An 18,511-nucleotide genomic window follows, 5' to 3' on the forward strand; every position below is an offset into this window, starting at 1 on the left:
CACGCGCACACGGACAACAGAGCCAGCAGCGGCAAGCTCGGTTTTTTTGGCGCTTGCACAGGGCGGTGCTCCGGCGCAGGCGCCCGCCGCGGCCACGTGACTCCAGGGGCTGCAGGGAAGGAGCGCGCGCGCGCGCGCGCGCGCGGGGAGGGGAGTGGCGGGGGGGCGCGCGTGCGGCCGTTTGTCCCGGCCGGTAGCTGGCGCCGCCGCCGCGCCGCGCCGAGGTGGTTTGCCACGGGCTGCGGCGAGAGGTGGGCGCAGGGGGCCTGTGCGGCCTCGGCAGCTGGCGGGTAAGCGCGCCGTTCCCGGCGGCGGCGGCGATCCCCGTGGTGCGACTGGCGGAAGTCTCTTCCGCCCGTTGTCGGGCGTCTTCGGTCCTCCGGCAGGTGGCGGCTGTCCGCGGAGATGGGCTTTTCGTTCCTGAGCGGAAAGTTGGGCGGGATGGGATGGCTCTTGTGGTTCAGTTTGGTTTTGGTCTCCTCTCCTCTGCCAGGATGCTGGGAGCGTGCGGCATGCAGAGGTGTCACCAGGAAGCATTAAAGAAGAACCGGGTGATGCTGGCGAAGCAGCTGGTTTTAAAAGAATTGATGGAGCATATGATAGAGAAAGATATCATCACCACCGAGATGATGGAAATGATACAGGTAAGCAGGTCATACTTGGCTACACTGCTAGTTCTATTGCCAGTTAAGCTCAGTGTCGTTCTTGGAAGTGGCAACATGGTAAAACTCATGTATGCATTACCTGCGTATTGTAATCTGATTGCATTTGGAGAACGTGCACAGCAGCAAGGGGTGTATTTGCAACATGAAGGAGGATTGTATGCCTCTCTCGCCAATATGATTATGGTGTGAAATCTACTAAATCACTGAACTTCATGGGGACCTCTAGTTGTGGCAGGCTGCACTTGATGAGCCAGGTAGTATCTCTCAGTCCTTAGCTGTCATTTTGTACCTCTATTTTTTTCCATTTGTAAAAGCAGGAATATCTATTTCCAAAAGAATCTTGTGAGAAAAAGTAAATTAATATGTTATAGCCAGCTTGTTGTGGCACTTAAGCTACTTTTACATAAAGAATTTATATTTCATGTGTGTTTTGTAAATTGCTTGAAGAATTTTTGAAGGGAGTGAGGAAGTAACTTCCTGATGAATTTTGACTCAGTGTGTGTCAAAAAGTAGCACAAAATTTCTTTGCGACACATTGAGGATACCTGCCAAGGCAGTCTTCCCTGAAATAGTTCCAGTCCCTAGTGAAAGAGGACAAAGATACAGCAAGACAGTGAAGAGTAAAGGATGAAGCAAGAACTGATGTCATATGGCTGGTCTGTAGAGATGTTCCGTTGTTGGCCTGCAGTCAGTCACTGAAAGAGAAACCCTCTCGAAGCGGGGACAGTGCCAGAAGAAATAGTGTTTGGGAAAAACGCTACTGTAGTTAATAAGGTTTAAACTGAGAAAGAGAGGAAGAAGACTGAGCATCTTGCCCTCCAGATATAATTAGGTAAAAGGGGATGCAGCAGTACTTTAGACAGAACGGAGGAAGAAGGTGTTATGACGGAGAAGTCAGGTCATAAGAGGTAGCTTAAATATATATGAATAGCAGCAGCAGTCCGAGCAAGAAAATAGAATAACTCGGACTACTGATACAGAAATGAAGCTGGAAGTAACAGGGATAACATAAACGTGTTGTGAGGGGGGGAGTAGAAAGGAGGAGAACAATGAGAACTGGAACAGTAGTAATGCAAAATGTGCATTGCACTAGAATGATAGAAATGAAGGCAGAGGCGGCAGGATAGTACTGATGATAACAGGACAATAGACAAATAAGAAATAACATGAATAAAAAATGATCGCTTGAGTCAAAAACAAGTTATCTTATCTTCTTTCATTCTTCTAGGGTAGTTCTGTGAATTTCTTATAATCCCCTGCATGCTGGGTCAAATGAGAACAAAGATCTTAGGAATACTGTTAAGGAGAACCATTCCCGAAAAATGTACTGTGACACTAATGGGGGACCTTAGTGGAAATAGGAAGAGAAAAATGCCACTGTGTTTGATAAACAGAGCATAGATTTTCCTAGATGCTGTAACTGACTGGTTCTCTGCCTCCTTCCCCCAAACAAATAGTCATGGCATGAAGAAGATCTGGATGAGTTATTATATGATAAATCATCTTAGCTTAAAAATCTATCACTTGTACTGGTCATGTGTTTGTCCTACTTATATTAAATGGAAGAAAAAACAAATTGGTTCTGGAAACAGTTTATAAAAGTCTATTTTCTTTAAATGAAGTGAAGAAGAGTGAAATTTCACTAAGAATTTCCCTAAGAAAAGTGAAATAAACTGAGGAGCTCAGGAAGCTGAGGAAAGCCTGGAATATCTTCGAATATGCGCTGCTAAACCAATCCTGAATCTGTATTACAAGTAAGAGAAAGGGGGAGAGGAGGAGATTGTTGGAAGTGCAACTGAAGAGAAGGTGACTGAACTGAATGAAGAGCTCTAAAGGCATGTGAAGAGTAAGTAAAGAGTTCGTATGTGTAAGCTGGAGAAGAATTAATAAGTAACAGCTTGGATGCCCAAAGAAGAAATGGAGAGAGAGTAAGCATTGGCAGGAATGAATTGGAATTGAGGCATCCTAAAAGATATTAGACAAAATGAATATTTCCAATAATAATATTTTTTGAAAAGAACAAAAAAAGAGTTTGGGTCTACTAAGTATTAAAGATAAGGTAAATCTAATAACTATCTAGATGAAGAGAGATTTCAGACACAAAGGCCAAGCAAAGGTGGACAATAAGAATAAAATGTGAAAGTGAAAACAGCCATTTCTAAGATGAAGTCCAAAATCCACTTCATCAGTGTCCTCTTGTCAGGGTGTCAGATGTACTTCCAGAGCTCTGGAAGGGAACTTCAAAACTGCAGTTATGATAGCAAGGGGTTTGTTTTCCTTTTGAAACAAATTGAAGCCTCTATAATATAATTGTGGGTTAGTAGATCATGGGGATAGGGATATCTAAATGCTCTATGTTGGTTACTAGGTGACAAGGGATCAGTGGCTTCGACAAAGTGACATAAGATCAATTAGGATATTTGTCAAGGATGTACCCTGTCTCCTTAGATCTTGTATGTGTATTCTGGCTCAATAACAAACCTAATACTGTGGCATTTTGATGAAGAATTGAATTCAGAGTATGTCTTACAACAAGTCGATGTTTTACAGATTATCAAACTCATCTGTAGGTGCGAAGATGAATTAAGAATGTATTAGAAAACAGAATGAAAGAAATCTGCTTTAAGAAAGTTTTACTCCTGAATGTTTGCTGAATGCTGTTTAGATTAACCTGTAACAGTGGCGTTGAGGAAGAAGTTACGCAAAAGCTGATTACTGTACATACAACCTGCAGAATATGAACATTACGGAAATACAACTTTTCAATTAATCTTAAGGTCCAATTCTCAAGGCAACTCATGTTCTCATGATTTATGGCTCAGTCATAGACTATGAAGATGTACAAAGTGAAGAAGATTCATGATCTTCAGCTTTAATGCTGTCATAAACAGCTGTTGCTCTATTAGAAAGGAAGAAATAATTAATAGGTACTTTAGAATATCAGCTGTCGTTTTACTTTATTAAGGAAAATAAAATTCAGAGGGCTTACACCAAGATACAAGTAAGTGGAGGTGGTTGTCTTCTATGGACTAATAGAGAAGTGTTTGCAGGAGAGCTGGGCAAGTATTTTTGTACTTTTTTGAAAGGCATAGGTGAGAATACTATATGCAATTCTAGTCAGCAGTGTTCTGAAAGACAAAATTTCTGTGGAAACAGGAAAGCACTTGTATTGTCAAAGGGAAAAGGCAATAGTTATAAAAGAAGGCTAAAAAATGTGGCTTATTTACTCTAGCAAATGAAGACTGATTTATAGAAACTAATTTGTTAAATAAGGGAAAGAACAGGAGAATGAAGTCAAAGGACAGTGGTGAATAGGTTCATGAGCATTAAACCAGCATGGTTTTGCAGTATCCTTCTAAACAATGTGATGGGACAAAAGCCAAACTACTTTTAAGATCAAGCTTGATAAATTTTATGAAAGGGACTATATGATGTAAAATCTTCTGTAGCAGAGGTTTACATATCAGACTGAAGGCTTTTTTCTGATCCTATGTTCCTGTCATTGCTAATGTTTTAAGTACTGTTAGTCACTGGTTCTGTGTAACTTATCAACCATGTCTTATCATCACCAGAAGAGAGATCTTGGATTTAAGTCACATTGTTAATGACTACAGTTGTCAGCATTATTGCCTTGGTTAACCGAAAAGTGTAGGATGAATTCCATAAAAGTGAAAAAACATACTTTTTGGTACACAGTATTTTAGTACACAGTGTTTCATTATATATCAGATTTCACAGGGATGACTACTATTTCATAAATTACACAATTCTTTAGCAAATGTCCTGTTAATATTCTAACAATTAAAACTTCCTGTGGATGTTTTACAGGTTTATCTATATAGATGTATCTATCTATCTATCTATATAGATCTATCTATCTCTCTCTATATATATCTGTAAAACATCCACAGAAAGTGGATTTTGTGTATATATATATATATATGTGTGTGATGAAGTGGATGCTTTATATTATATATATATATTTCAATGTTGATTGTTACTGTTTATCGTACAGTACTATAAATTGCTTCATTACTCTAAATGTAACACTGTATACATGTGTAGTATCTATTTGGAATTAACTGCATAAAACAAATATTTTACTTAACACTTTCTGAGGGATTTGTACCTGAGTGTAGGAGACCATAAACAAGCTGGGCAGTAGCAGAAAATGTGGTTTGGGACTTTGTGTGTTAAATGAGAGGAAATAGAAATTATATAGACAGTAACTGGAAGTGAAAGTTTAGAGATGAGAGGATGTGTTACTGCGTATGGTCATGTATGAATTGCTGTCTTGCTGTGTTGTTGTATACTCTTCCCCCTTGAACTAACATGAACAGCAGGGTGAAATGAACTAGAAAAAACTTAAAAGGCATCTGGCACAGCTAAGCACAGTGATGGAACATTTATTTGAAGAAAAAAGAGTTGTGCTGAGGTGTTTCTGTGAGTGTAGATTCTGTTTCTTCTCTGGATCTAGGACAAGTCTGGGAGCTTCAGCCAAAATGTGGAATTCCTCAATTTGCTGCCCAAGAGAGGCCCTAATGCCTTCTCAGCCTTCTGCGAAGCTCTACGGGAAACCAAACAGCAGCATCTGGAGGAAATGATCTTGAAGACAGAATCCAACCTGAGCAATGGAGTTTCAAGGGTACTACAACTTTAAAAATAAAAGGATGGGCTGCATTTGGGATTGGGTATGAGCACAAAAGGATGTTTTTTAAATGTTAAAAGAAAGGAGTGTGTACAAAGGACAGAGTGGGTTTTATTAACAAATTGAAACGTGCCATAGCTTGAGGTTAAAAAGAGGGGAGAAGGAATTGAGGAGGAAGAAAGTTTTCCCACATTTCTTATTCATGTCACCAAGAACCTGAAAGCCGTAAAGCAAATATCGAAAATCTTTCAATTTATGTGTTGAAAGCTTCTCTGAGTAGAAAGCTATTAGCCTGCTCTGTTGAGGAAGAGAGGGACTTTTCTTTCCTAATTTTGTTTTTCATTTTCACCTTTTCATTATCTGCAGTTGTTAACACTGGACTAAAGGAAGAATTTAATAAAGATTCAGTGTTCTCAGTGCATTAACAAAGATGGGAACTCACAGTAAGCGTATTTCATACTAAGGAAGATCAGATTTTTTTGAGCAGAGAAGTTCCCTTATGAAAAATGTAGGCTGTCTCAGACTATTTTTTCTCCTTTTTTAAATTGCGTTTCTATACAAACATGATGAAATTTTGATAGCAACCTAAAAGAAAAGAATCATTAGACAGATCAAGTTTTCGCAAAAGGTTCTGAGATTAAGGATGTGCGAGGAGGATATGATACCTCAGTGTAATGTTTCTCTACAGGGGATATGGGTAGCAGTAGAGATAAGCAAAGAAAGGAAACAATTTTGCATTGAAGGAAAAACAGCGCAGCTATCTTGTCATAATCTGTTTCATTTGGATGTGTATTATGTTTGAAGTCATTTATGTATGTGTGTAAATACCTATCTCTCTGTTCCATGATACTTACAGCCTTGTGCTATGGAAAAAAATAGAAGACTTTTGCTAATGATTTCATGGATTTATTGGATCTCTTGTAGCTGGAACACTGTTATGGATCATATCTTCCATTCCCTGTCCATGAATCATGTAATTCAAAGAGACCACGCTGGATTGGTGAGTCACACATGACACCATGAATGTTTGACTGGCTATTTGTTTGGTTACCTATTTTGTTCTTAATACTTTGTCATATCTCAATTTTAGAAGCAAGTTTGCCACCACTTTGCTCATCATAGTAATAGAAACTTGTCAATGAATTGAGTATATTATGAATGGATGCTGAAGGCAGAATTAGGCAAGGAAATGATAATGGAAGAGCGTAGTGGGAGAGAGAACCAGTCAGTTTCTAGTCACCTTCATTCATTTATTCTTATAGGAAACTTTATTACATAAGCAGAACATGTCTACTGTAAAATTTTAGATTTTCAAAGTTTTTCTTCTTTCTTTAAGATTTGTAAGAAACAGTGGCTAACCTAGGTAGAACTAGAAGTGTAGAACGATTAATACTGGTTTCTAGCAGTATTTTATAATTTAGTTATACTACCTTCTTAGCATAAAGTTTAAGTAGGAGGTGTTACGTATGTTATGTGGGCCCAAAACAGATTTCTGTAGCTTCCTTTGAGTGCAGCAAATAAGCATTATTTTTAAACAGGCATTTGTGACTTAGATCAAGGAACTAGTTGTTGGAACATATCACCTTGCTAGTTGTTATGTTGTCTCTGGTAATACCCGGAGTACTAATGTTCCCTAATCACTTCTTTAACTAGATGCTGGTTACAGGGAGCTCCTTCTGATATTGAAGAACAAATGTCTAGGTTTTAAAGGGTTTTTTTAGGTGCAAAGATTCTTTTTTTAGAGCAGATGTTCCTCCAGCTGAGAGAGCTATGTTTCTAAAGGCTGCAAAATGATTTCAAAGGAGATCATGAATGTTATTAGCTCAGTTTCTTTAGGACAGGAGAATGAGTGTTTGTCTGCAAATGAAAATTAATTGATTCTCGTTCCCTCATCTGCTTCTGTCTGGAGGTAAGGGTTGTTCAGAGACAGATGAACTAAAAAGTGCATTGCCCTTCATAGAAGTTAGAAACATCTAATTTGATCACTTATACAGGTATTCAGCATAAAACAAGCAGTGAAATTGTATCCAGTGAGAATGGGAGGTCTTTTTATGAAAGAAAAAGTACTATTTTGTTTGAATATTTCTAGTAATAGTTAGTCAACCTCACTGTGAAGGGGATGGGATAGAGTAGAAAACAGAAAAGTACAGAACTGTAATTTTAGGTGTGAATACTGTTTGCATAATCTGCAACTGAATTTGCTAGGCTTTAATTAAACTACAAACAGGGCGGCAAATTAAAAATATAAAAAGTATAAAAAATAAGTATACCATTTCAGTAGTCTTGCTTTTTCTGTTATGTTTCATTGTGTGTCTGTAGTCCCTGAGATATGAATAGTATAATAGAGGAACATGCCTAAAAGCACATGCTTAAGATTTTGTAGCTTAGGACTTTAATGCAGAGGCTTTGCAGTTAGAATTTTTTTATTGTTGTTATTAATATGCATGTTCTACACAGAACCAGTGGAGCATTCCTGGGATAATGGAGATGGTCCCCCAATTCCTCCAGTGAAGCACTGCACTCCAGAATTCTATCGTGATCACCAGCACTCGGTAAGTATTTGATAGACAAAATCTCCTCAAGATGTGGAGTGTTTGGATACATCAACTGAAACAACACTACTTACTACTTGCGTGGAAACATATGCTTCGCTGGGATATGGATTGGTGTTGTGCCATCTGTGTAACTGAAGTGTTACCAGTCATGTTCCATTTGATGTAGTTCCCATTTATAAGTGTCAAGAAATTTTGAGAAGCACTGTAACTCTATACAAATCTGTGTCTCTGTTTTTTATTCATGAAGAACTCTTTGAGATGTCTTCTGTTTTTTTGCTCTGTGTTTGTAAGCTGCCTATATTATTGCCTTATGTTTGTCTATCTGTATCTACTTTCTCACTTGTTCTTCTGTGTGCTGACACACTCTGCAAATGACTAAGATATTAGGACTGTGTTTCAGCTTGCTATCACAAGCAAGCTGTTTTAACTGCCAGCTGGCTTAGGAAGAGTCTCTCCTTAGACACAAGAACCAGATCAGAATTCTGTGCTGTACCCAGTAGAACAACCTGAATCCTCTTCTGTAGTTGTAGATACTGTGTATATAGTGTAATTATTTTTTGTTTATTCTGTTTGTAATGCGTAGGTTGTGGCGGGTTGGGCATAAGAAAGATGAATCATTTTGTGTAGCAGGGCAGATTCTCCTAGTAGAGATACACAATGTGTTAACATTTAATGCTTCTATCACAGATTATACATGCAGCAAAAGAGATTTTTTTAAATTGTCTGTTGGGGAGACCTAATTGAGGTGCATCAGTATGGGCCCAACTTGCCTATTTTTACATCTGTCTGTGGTTACACCCTATTTCCTATCCTCTTTCAGTATTAAACTTTGTTTCCAATTGAAGGCAATGTTAGTAACCAATTTACTATCAGTTTGCTGTTGTTAGAGTGGAAGGGGCAAGGAGGGAACTGAGTTCAAAGACACCCTCCTTAAGTTAGTTTTTTCTCTGTTAATGTTTTTTGCCAGCCTCCTAACTCTCAGGATCAGTGATTGACAGTCTCTTGCTTTTACAATTGCACGCGTGTTATTTCACGTTTTTACCTGCTCTGAAAGCAATTAAGAAATGTTACCTAAAATTTACGTGATGTCCTAAGGTTGTTGATGGGTATGACCAAAATATGTGGGGTCATGTTGGGAGTGTGTTTGGGGGAAGGGGAGGGAAGGGAAGTTAGCAAGACCTAACAATTTGAAATGTAAAATCGATGTTTCTTTTAAGAGGGGAAATAAGGCAAGCTATTACAATATCTTAATAATGCAACTTTACAGGGACATCAGCTGCAGAGACTTTCAGAGTTGCCTTACGACCCTTTGCAATATAAACATTTGATATATTTAAAAATTTTAAATATTTGATATATTTGATACATTTAAAAAAAACACACACTTACAAAATTTGACCTCTGCTGTTTTTGTGCCTTCTCAAACTAGAAATCTTACATTTTCAGTAATCAAACAGGTATGCAGGGATTGCTATTCTACTCTGAAACTGTATTATTTCCTTGTGCAGGCTAAATTTACCTATATTAAACTGTCTTTGTTCTTCTCAGGCATATAAACTGATATCTGAGCCACGAGGCTTAGCACTTATTCTCAGCAATATGCATTTCAGTAGTGAGAAGGACTTGGAGTACCGCTCAGGGGGAGATGTGGACTGTACTGCACTGGAGATGCTTTTTAAGCATCTTGGGTACCAAGTGACTGTCTTTCATGATCAAACTGCACTGGTAAGTTGGAGATTGCTTACTTTGCAACAAGTATTGTTATGGAACAGATGTCTTTTGTGCTGTTTGTTCCATAACAGGCAGGCCATTTTTATTTATCCTTGTACCTTTACCCATTTTCCCTGTGCAAATCTGGGAAGCATTAAATACTTTTTTTCTCTCTTCTAGGAGATGCAGAATGCATTGCAGAGATTCTCTAAGCTGCCAGATCATCGGGATGTGGATTCCTGCATTATAGCCTTACTTTCCCATGGTGTGGAAGGTGGGGTTTATGGCATTGATGGCAAACTACTACAGGTATATTCCTGTGACCTGATGTGTTCTAGATTCCATTGTTGCTTTCCAAGATGTAAAGAGAAAAAATTAGGAGGGGAAGTAATGGGGAGACTGAGGATCTACTTTTTGAAAAAGGAAAAATAAGAGCGTGTGGGAAGCAAAGTGTGGGAGTGCAGTGAGAGGTCTGTAAGATAAGGAATGGTGTAGAAATAGGGCAGATAGGAAGCAATTAGTTCATTCTCTCTTCCCATACAAGTACTAGTGTGCATCAAATGAAACTAATAGGAGTAAGGTTGAAAATAAACAAAAGAAGATGTTTGTCACACAGTGAATAGTTGACATGGGAAACTTCTTACAAAAAGATGTTAAGAATACAAAATATTTGTATAGGTTCAAGAGGAGACTGGACATCTTTGTATGTGATACTGAAAGTTACGAAATATATAGAAACTGCATCCAACTCAAAAAGTTCCTGAGCTAAAAATTTTTATAGCCTGGGAGGGACAGTGTTAGAGCAATCTGTCAGGTGTAGTTGCCCTGCTTTTATACTCTTTCCGAGGTATTTGTGTATGGCCACTGTCAGACACAGGATACTGAGCTGGATGGACCTGTGGTCTGACCAGTGTGATTGCTTGGAGAGGAATTAAATAAGTGAAACAAAGGGGAAAATATCAAGAGTAGTGAGGTAAAAACCAAAACAGTGAAGTAAAGTGAGCCATTTAGGTTACAGCTCACAGAAGGCTGCAGTGAAGAATATTTACCTTATTTCTTCTCTTAGTTGCAGGAGGCTTTCCGGCTCTTTGATAATGCAAACTGTCCAAACCTCCAGAATAAGCCCAAAATGTTCTTTATTCAGGCCTGCCGGGGAGGTGAGTGCCCAAATACTAAAAGCCATATATTTGGCATGCCATTAAGGCTTATTTGCATACATACACACCCTCACATTCAACTTGCTGTCAACTCTCCTCTTCCAGGAGAAAAGCTTCTCTCAGGTGTAGGTGGAACCCATATTCACCTCCCTCTGCCCTGCTGCTGCCACTGCATCTATTGCTCTGTAAGTGTCTTTCGCTCTGCATGAGGTGTGTGCATTCACTTGCAGACCCCAGAGCACCTTAGTAATGGAAAGCCCTATCATATTCCATATCATATGCTGAAGCTTTCTCTTGCTATGCTTGCAATAGAGGTAGTGAAGCATGTGGCGTTCTAACTACAGCACAGCATGGAGTGGTGCATTAGCACTGAAATCTTGTCTGAGGTGCTGTCTTTCTCTTGATCCTAGATATGTTGCATCTGCTGTGGTGGTCATTCTTGAGTTGGCGCCAAGTCTTCCCCGCCTCCCCCTTCCTGTTCTCTCAACCTTCAGCTGACCTTTCCTTATGCCCTTTTTCACATACTATTGCAGTTACAGAATTCTATCCTTAATTCTCATAGACTTGTGGCTTTTTCCATTCTTCCTGTTCCTGTTTTTTTTTTTTTATCATTTCTACTAATTATTTTGCTCCTTTTGTAACTAAATATGATGTGTAACAAACTAGCTTTCAGATCTGCTAATGACTAAATTTTTCCCTGAAATGTTTGCGCTTTTAGAGCACTGCTGGGAAACTGCAGGTACTCCAAAGAGAAGTTCTGTCTTGGAAAACTTTTTTTTTCCAGAAGCCTGGAATATCCTTTCTAGTGTGTATGCTTTTTCCCCTTCTTTTCCCTTGTCCCTTGCCGTTTCCTCCCTTCTTTTTCATTTTTAGCTGAGCTTTATATTTTGTCCTCCACCAAGTGCACGTTTCATTCAACTGTTATCTACACAAGTTTAATTCTAATGCAGAAAAAATCTAATCTCTACAATAAAAATATTTTAGGTATCAGTAAAAATACTTGATCCTTATAGCATTTGGGAATATTGTAATATGTGTGTTTACGATATCAATTTAATGTGATTGCTTTCCTGATGTTATTTAACTGTCAGATACTCTTGAAGAGAAGTGAATGTACAGTCTCCTATCAGTGTGGAAATAAGCATAATAAGCCAGTTTTGGCAGCTTACCTAATTGTTTATTTGACTGTAATGTTACCACAGTTGTTCTGTCCACATAAACAAAATAGGCTTGGCCTTCCTTTTCCCAAGAAGGTTTCAGTTAGGAAAGAGTAAGAAGCTTTCTATACAAAATGCTGTAGACTGGGATATTGCAGTAGGCAAACGACTGAGACTTGAGCAACTGAAAGGGAAAAATCTTTTAGTTTAAAGAATAAACTTTTATTAACCTTTCTTATAAACTTTCATTAATGGTTGGAAGGTAAAGCTACTTGTGAATTAATTGAGCTGCCAATAAAAACATTTAGTTTCTCTAGTTAGCATTCAAAGGTTAGACTAACCAATACTGCTTTCTTAAAAAGTCATATTTAAAAGACTATAAAAGTAGTCTGAGAGATTTTAGATTAGTTGTGAATATCTCAATCCCATGCACGTTAGCTGGAACCAGTTGAAACAAAATGGAAATGCATAGGTTATTCTTTCTCCCTAAATGTATGTGAAATCCTTGTTTCTCTTGTATTAATAACAGATTCAAAAATGTAGAAAAAGAAGAGTTGGTACAGCCTACTTAATTTCCAAAGAGCCTTCTACCAGAGTCTACTAAAGAATTAAAGTAGTCCACTTACTGTCATAGATCAAAAATTGGTGGCAACAGAAAGCAATGGAAAAAGACAAATAGTCAGATTTCACTTCATTTCAGAGGCTTTAAAGCTGCTTAGCTGCTGGGTTTGATATAGTAGTTAATTTAAAAAAGTGAAGAACTGTGGCAAATGATGGCAGGTGTGCAGTTGACAGTTATTTAAATGAATAAGGGCAAGAAGGGTCTGTGTGAGGAACTTCAGAGAGATACAAACAGGCTGGATCAGTTTGGATGCCAGTTACTGGTGATGTAGATTAGAGGTGAAGCATTCAGAAGAATGACTTGATGTCATTAATTGTTTACATTTTTCAGTTAATGTTGGCAAGTGGACTGGGATGGTGTTTGAAGACAAATCCATGATAACTTCTACTTATTCTGAAGCTTTGATCAAAAACACTTTGACTTTACACTTTATGGGATGATGACAGTGTGGATAATATAGTTTCATTATAAAATTACCTGTGTTGTCTTATCTGAAATAGCATACATTATGAACAATACCCTAAATGTTTAAGAAGACATAGAACTAAAATGGTTTGGAGAAGTGTCAGAAAAATCATGAAAAAAATGTGTGGTGAAAATTCCTTAAAGAGAGGATGAAGGTATTCATTAAATTTTGAGCTGTAGTGCCTTAATTGTAGGCTAAATCTAGCCTGTAAGATAGTTGCGTTGCTCCCACTCCTTTTATTTTGGAGGAAAAGAAGAATGACCTTGCCGCCCTATGAACTAACCATCTCCTGTGCATGATTATGAGCTGCCACCAGCATCACTGCTTATATGTGGGAAGAATGGTTAGAAATGCATTCCTCAGGCATAGCCTAGCAACTAAAACCTAGAGCCATCCTAACCAGAAAGCCTCTGAAGTGGATACTTAACACTTTTTAAACCTAAAATCTGGCCCATGCCATTAGGAAGAAAGGAGAATAAGAGATTTTCATCTTACAACACGAGAAGAAAAGGACAAAATCATATAGAAAGTCTGTAAAAGGTATTCCTAATATAGTTTCATTTTTATTGCAACATACCTGGACTGTTAAAGTTATTGCAACCAAGCAGTTATTCTGGATTAAACAGGAAGCTGTTAACAACCAATTGAGAATATCCAGAATTGTCATCATAAATCTAATGAATCCTGGAAAGGACATTAAATGTTATCCAGGTTTTAAACTAATGTCCACACATGCTAGAGATCTTTCTCTTTAGTGTTTGGGGTCAAATTATTTTGCATTTTCCTATTGCTGAATTTAGGCTTCTAATTGAAGCAAGTGATATAGTCAGGATTTTGAACTAGATGAGTTATTTGGTCCATGTTTTTTGATTTTTCTTGTACGTATACCTTAGAGACTAAATGTATAGTTCTCATTTGAGTCCTGTAATAAGCTGGTAGTTAGCATTACAAACTAGACTAGACATTTTTGCAATTTCTATGATAGCAAAAGTGGGAAAGAGAAGCTTTTAAGGCTAGGCATCATGTCCTTCTATGCTTCATGAAGAATGACCAAAAGCTTTTGCTTTATTGATTACTCCTCAGTCTGCATAGGAAGGGAGGGAAGAAAAATCCAATCAGCATGCAGACTAACAGTCACATCAGGCTGAACAGGTTCAGCACTTGTTGGTATCTGCATTAGTTTGTGCAGAAGAACTTGCAGATAAGTTTTAAAAACAGCTGAAAAAGTAATAGTTCATACAAAAGCTGTCTGCTTTACAACAGTTGTGGGATTGCTGACCAGGACTCAAACATAATGATGGAATACAGGAAAATTGCATCCTAGAATTTAGGATAATTTCTCCCTTTCCTTTTTTCCCCCTCCCTCTCATTGTTTCCCCAGATGAGACAGACCGGGGAGTGGATCAAAGAGATGGGAAAGAACGGTCAGATTCCCCAGGCTGTGAGGAAAGTGATGCAAACAAGGAAGAAAATCTCAAGCTGCGTCTGCCTACACGCTCTGATATGATCTGTGGATATGCTTGTCTGAAAGGTATTAAGGGGCCTAAGGAGGTTGTATTTGTCTGTCTTCCCTCAGGAACTTCATCATATACACTCTTTATTCTCAGGCACTGCTGCCATGCGAAACACCAAGCGTGGATCCTGGTATATCGAGGCTCTCACCTCTGTGTTCGCAGAGGACTCCCGAGACACTCATGTAGCTGACATGTTGGTGAAGGTGAGCTAGAGTATCTTTCCTGTCCCACATTTATTAGGTTTCTGAAGAGCCTTCCATTGCTTCAACTTGCTAGGATTAATCTACTCTTAAAGCAAGTGTTCTTGTCCTGTTCTTTGCAAAATGATTACTTTCTACTCCATTAATATACAGAGAACTTCTTGTCATGGTTATTGCTAGCAATTAGGTAGAATTAAGGATATGGTTCCGCAGCAGTATAATCAAAGTAAAGAATGGTGTGTTTGTTTGACTCCTTCTCTTGTACTTGTGTGAACATCTGGTGAATTTATGAGGAGACTTAATCTGGTTTAAAAGGAATCACTTTTCTTGTATAGCAATAATTTTATTTTTCAGATGAGTTTATTCCCTGAACTGGCTCACCATATAGCTGCACAAGCACTTGGACTAATGCAAAGGAAAGGTTAAGAATATGGGGGGAAGTCAGCAATGTGACCACGATAACCTGATCTGCTATGGAACTGCACCCCAGTTCTGCATCCTTCCTGTAGCTTAGAAAGGCAGTATACAGGAGACTACTTGATAAGTCAAATAAAATAATTTTTGAGTAAGGCAAGTGATGACACTTTCCTCACTTCTGTCTTATTAATTCTTCCAGTAATTTTTTTTCTCTCATGTTTAGGTGAATAGGCAAATCAAACAAAGAGAAGGTTATGCCCCAGGCACAGAATTCCATCGCTGTAAGGAAATGTCAGAATACTGTAGCACACTCTGTCGGGACCTTTACCTGTTTCCTGGCTATCTGGCACAAAGTTAACCCTGCCAGTTCTGTTGGAAGAGTCATACTGCCAAAGCTGAACTCTGAGTATGGATATCTACATTTCTCTTCTTAGGCGCTTTGACGTCAGGCGCCCAAGCAAGGAATGCTGGTTTATGTCTTGCCAGACCAGTTCTTGAAGTCTTTTTCTAAAATTATGTGGCGACTATTGGTAATCTGATTCAATTCAGGGTTTAAAGTTCTAATGTCCTGGCTTATTCCATATGTATAGATGTTGATGCAGAGATCAGAACTGGAACTGGGAAGAAATGACAACATTCTTTGGGAGGAGGCATAAGGGCATTTGTAAGCAACATGAATGCAAAAAAAGAAACTGACTATCCATATAGATTTTTTGAAAAGTCTTTCTGAAATGAAAATTATTCATAAATTGCTATTTATGCTTTCATGTCAACATTTTTAAGTAATTTTTGCCAGGTTCTTCATGCAGCACAGTCAGTTCCTGTGCACATTAGAAAAGGACTCCCTTGTGAAAGAGAATCCTTCTCCTTTCTAAAATGTTACTGTTTCAGTACTTGACACTTCGCAGTTCATCACTTAAAGTCTAGCTTTGCACGTATTCCTTCTGTAGCCAAGTTACCAGAAGAACCACAAGACATCCCAGGTTAGGAAAATAAATGAAGAAACAGGACTTCCAGTATGCAGGAGTGGATCTCCATAAACTGCCCTGGAAATAGTTTTGAATCAAGAAATTCTAGATTAGCTCTCCTTAGTCCCAAATATGAGCAACTGTGTAGAGTATCACTTTGAATTAGTTTGCCGTTGTAGCTACATATTACAATAAATACAGCATTCAGACACTCCACCAACTTCTCAGCAGTCTATAAATTGCACTATATGACTGATACCCCACAACTGTGTACAGAAGGATCTCGTCTTTTATTTGTTTAATTAACAAAATTATTCAAGGCAGCTCTTTACGATCTAAGCATACTGCTTGGATTATTCATCAATGCAGTTTGTTTCCCTTTAATTCAAAAGGGAAGAGTTTCACATTATAATTACCCTTATTCTGTGAATTTTCTTCCTTCAACCATGATCATTTAAAGCTGTTTGTTTAGCTAATGTTGTTTGCAAAGTGTCACTATAACTGGTCAATCAGAAATGCAGTGGCATAATCCATCACTTCTTTTGGAAGTTTCCTATGCATTCTCTTTATACTGTAATTTGCCTTGTGTCCTGTTTCAGTTGCTACCATGTAATGTGATGGGGGACATGGACATTGTTCTGTTTTGTGGTAGCCTAAATCCCAATATACTGGATTACGTACTGACTACAGTCTGTATATTTGAGTCTCTGTCTTCTCTATTCTGTCACAGTAGGTTGACAGTTCCTGCCTTGTTCTTTTTATGTAAGTGTGGCTTTTTTAAATCTGTTTCAAGATAAAATTATGAATAGGAAGCACAAAGGAATGCAGGTTATCTTGCACACAACATGTGATAAGCAGATCTAGGATCATACTTGCCAATGGATGCCTTACTCTAACATTAAGATACCAATTTAGGGGTGTTGTTTCTCTCTGGAATATAAACATTTTCTTCCTGAGTGCTCCCTCTTTGAAATGTTGCAATACTGTACAGATATGTGTATTGATGAAGTACTCCACTCTGATGGATTACCTTTCTGTAGGATTGCATCAATTTGCATTATCACTGCCACTTTCGTATATGCTTTTTGTATACCTATATTTTACTGCCTTGAGATGTCAAAATAAAGAACTCTTCTTTGATTAATCTGTACCGTATCTTCCATTTGGAGAACTATATCTTTGCACAGAAATGGAACTTCTGTATAAGGAGAATTTTGCATAATTTCTTAAGATAGTATCTTCCAGAGTTCATGTTTCTTTCTTTATTTTGTTGCGTAGTTAGTACTTTGAATGTGGCATGCCTATTCTGACAGAACACACACATCCTTGCAGCAGTGCTCAATCAGGAAGGAATGTGTGTTGATGGGTACCCAATACATGGGGTCCTGTAAAATCTTGAATAAATTCAGAATTATTAGTCTGTCTTTGTAGGAGGACTGTGATTAAATCCCAGTTGATTATACTGAGAAAGTAGACATAAAAAGTGTCTTAATTATTCTCTGCTTTCATGTACCTGTTTCTTGAAATTACAAATAATAGAAACATTGCTCTGAATGTATTTTGCTGTCACCATATATCATTACCATAACGAGATGGTATCTTGGTTTTCAAATTCATGCAATGATGTGCTCCCTTGCAGACTCAGGTGGTGCTTCTAGGATGCAAATAAGGAAGCTGAATGAAACCAAGTCCTTACATGAGTAAAGAGTATCTTTACTCCAGATACTAGTCTCTTTTGCTTTTGAGTGAGTGTGAAGAAAAAAACAGGCAAAATACATGTACCCTAGTGTTGTAGGTTGGGGGGGGGGGGGGGTGGAAATCAAATTGTGAACACTACCAGACAGCAGATAATTGTTTTTTTGTGTATGTGTGGGTGAATGTCTGAAACTGAACTTTTGAACTCTCAAGCAGAAGCCTGCTACTTACTAGCTGCAACTGGTTTGGGCTTGTTGTAAATTATTATAACACCTGAACTAAATAAAGGTTAATAAATTGAAAAAGAGATGTGAGACAGAACCACCAATTGGGCGACTGATCATGTGTTGCACTTCTCCACATAGCCTGTTTACATTGGGAAAAGTGGGGGCCTCGTGTTCCAGAAAGAAGAGCTGGTGCTGAAAACAAAGGTTCCTGAAAAAAATAAGGGGTCTCAGAAAGAGGAAGGAAGCCTAGAAAGAAGGTGAAGATTCTGGCTGGAGGAAAGGTCCTGGATGTGGGGAAAGATCCAGGAGGTCAGAGAGCTGCACAGAAATGTATGCAAGTGGATGCCCAGGGACCTTGGCTGGTGATGCCTGAGACAGCTAACTGCAGCCCAGAACCAACACCGCATTCTGTCCCACCTTCACAGATCAGAAGTGATCGCCCTGCTGGGAAGGGAGGGCAAGACCTAGGGAATGTAGCACTGAGAGGGAGCCAAGAGTAAAAGCTCTAAT

At 38.5% G+C, this 18,511-nt stretch overlaps 1 protein-coding gene across 3 annotated transcripts; it reads left to right on the plus strand.

The window, feature by feature from the left end:
* Positions 1-99: 99 nt before the first annotated feature.
* On the plus strand, positions 100-17,223 carry CASP2 (caspase 2). 3 transcript variants are annotated; one of them, XM_026112888.2, is made up of 11 exons: positions 100-290; positions 494-644; positions 5,143-5,310; positions 6,238-6,313; positions 7,771-7,865; positions 9,417-9,593; positions 9,759-9,887; positions 10,645-10,735; positions 14,362-14,511; positions 14,588-14,697; positions 15,335-17,223. In XM_026112888.2, the coding sequence occupies exons 2-11, from the start codon at positions 495-497 to the stop codon at positions 15,467-15,469; spliced, it is 1,281 nt and encodes a 426-aa protein (XP_025968673.1). In that variant the 5' UTR covers positions 100-290; position 494; the 3' UTR covers positions 15,470-17,223. The 3 variants fall into 3 exon arrangements, with proteins under 3 accessions (XP_025968673.1, XP_025968674.1, XP_025968672.1); XM_026112889.2 differs by lacking the exon at positions 100-290 and having other exon boundaries at positions 309-644; positions 15,049-17,223; XM_026112887.2 differs by lacking the exon at positions 100-290 and having other exon boundaries at positions 311-644.
* The last annotated feature ends 1,288 nt before the right edge of the window (positions 17,224-18,511 follow it).

The sequence above is a fragment of the Dromaius novaehollandiae genome, chromosome 1 (genome assembly GCF_036370855.1).
Source record: "Dromaius novaehollandiae isolate bDroNov1 chromosome 1, bDroNov1.hap1, whole genome shotgun sequence".
Classification (NCBI taxonomy): domain Eukaryota; kingdom Metazoa; phylum Chordata; class Aves; order Casuariiformes; family Dromaiidae; genus Dromaius; species Dromaius novaehollandiae.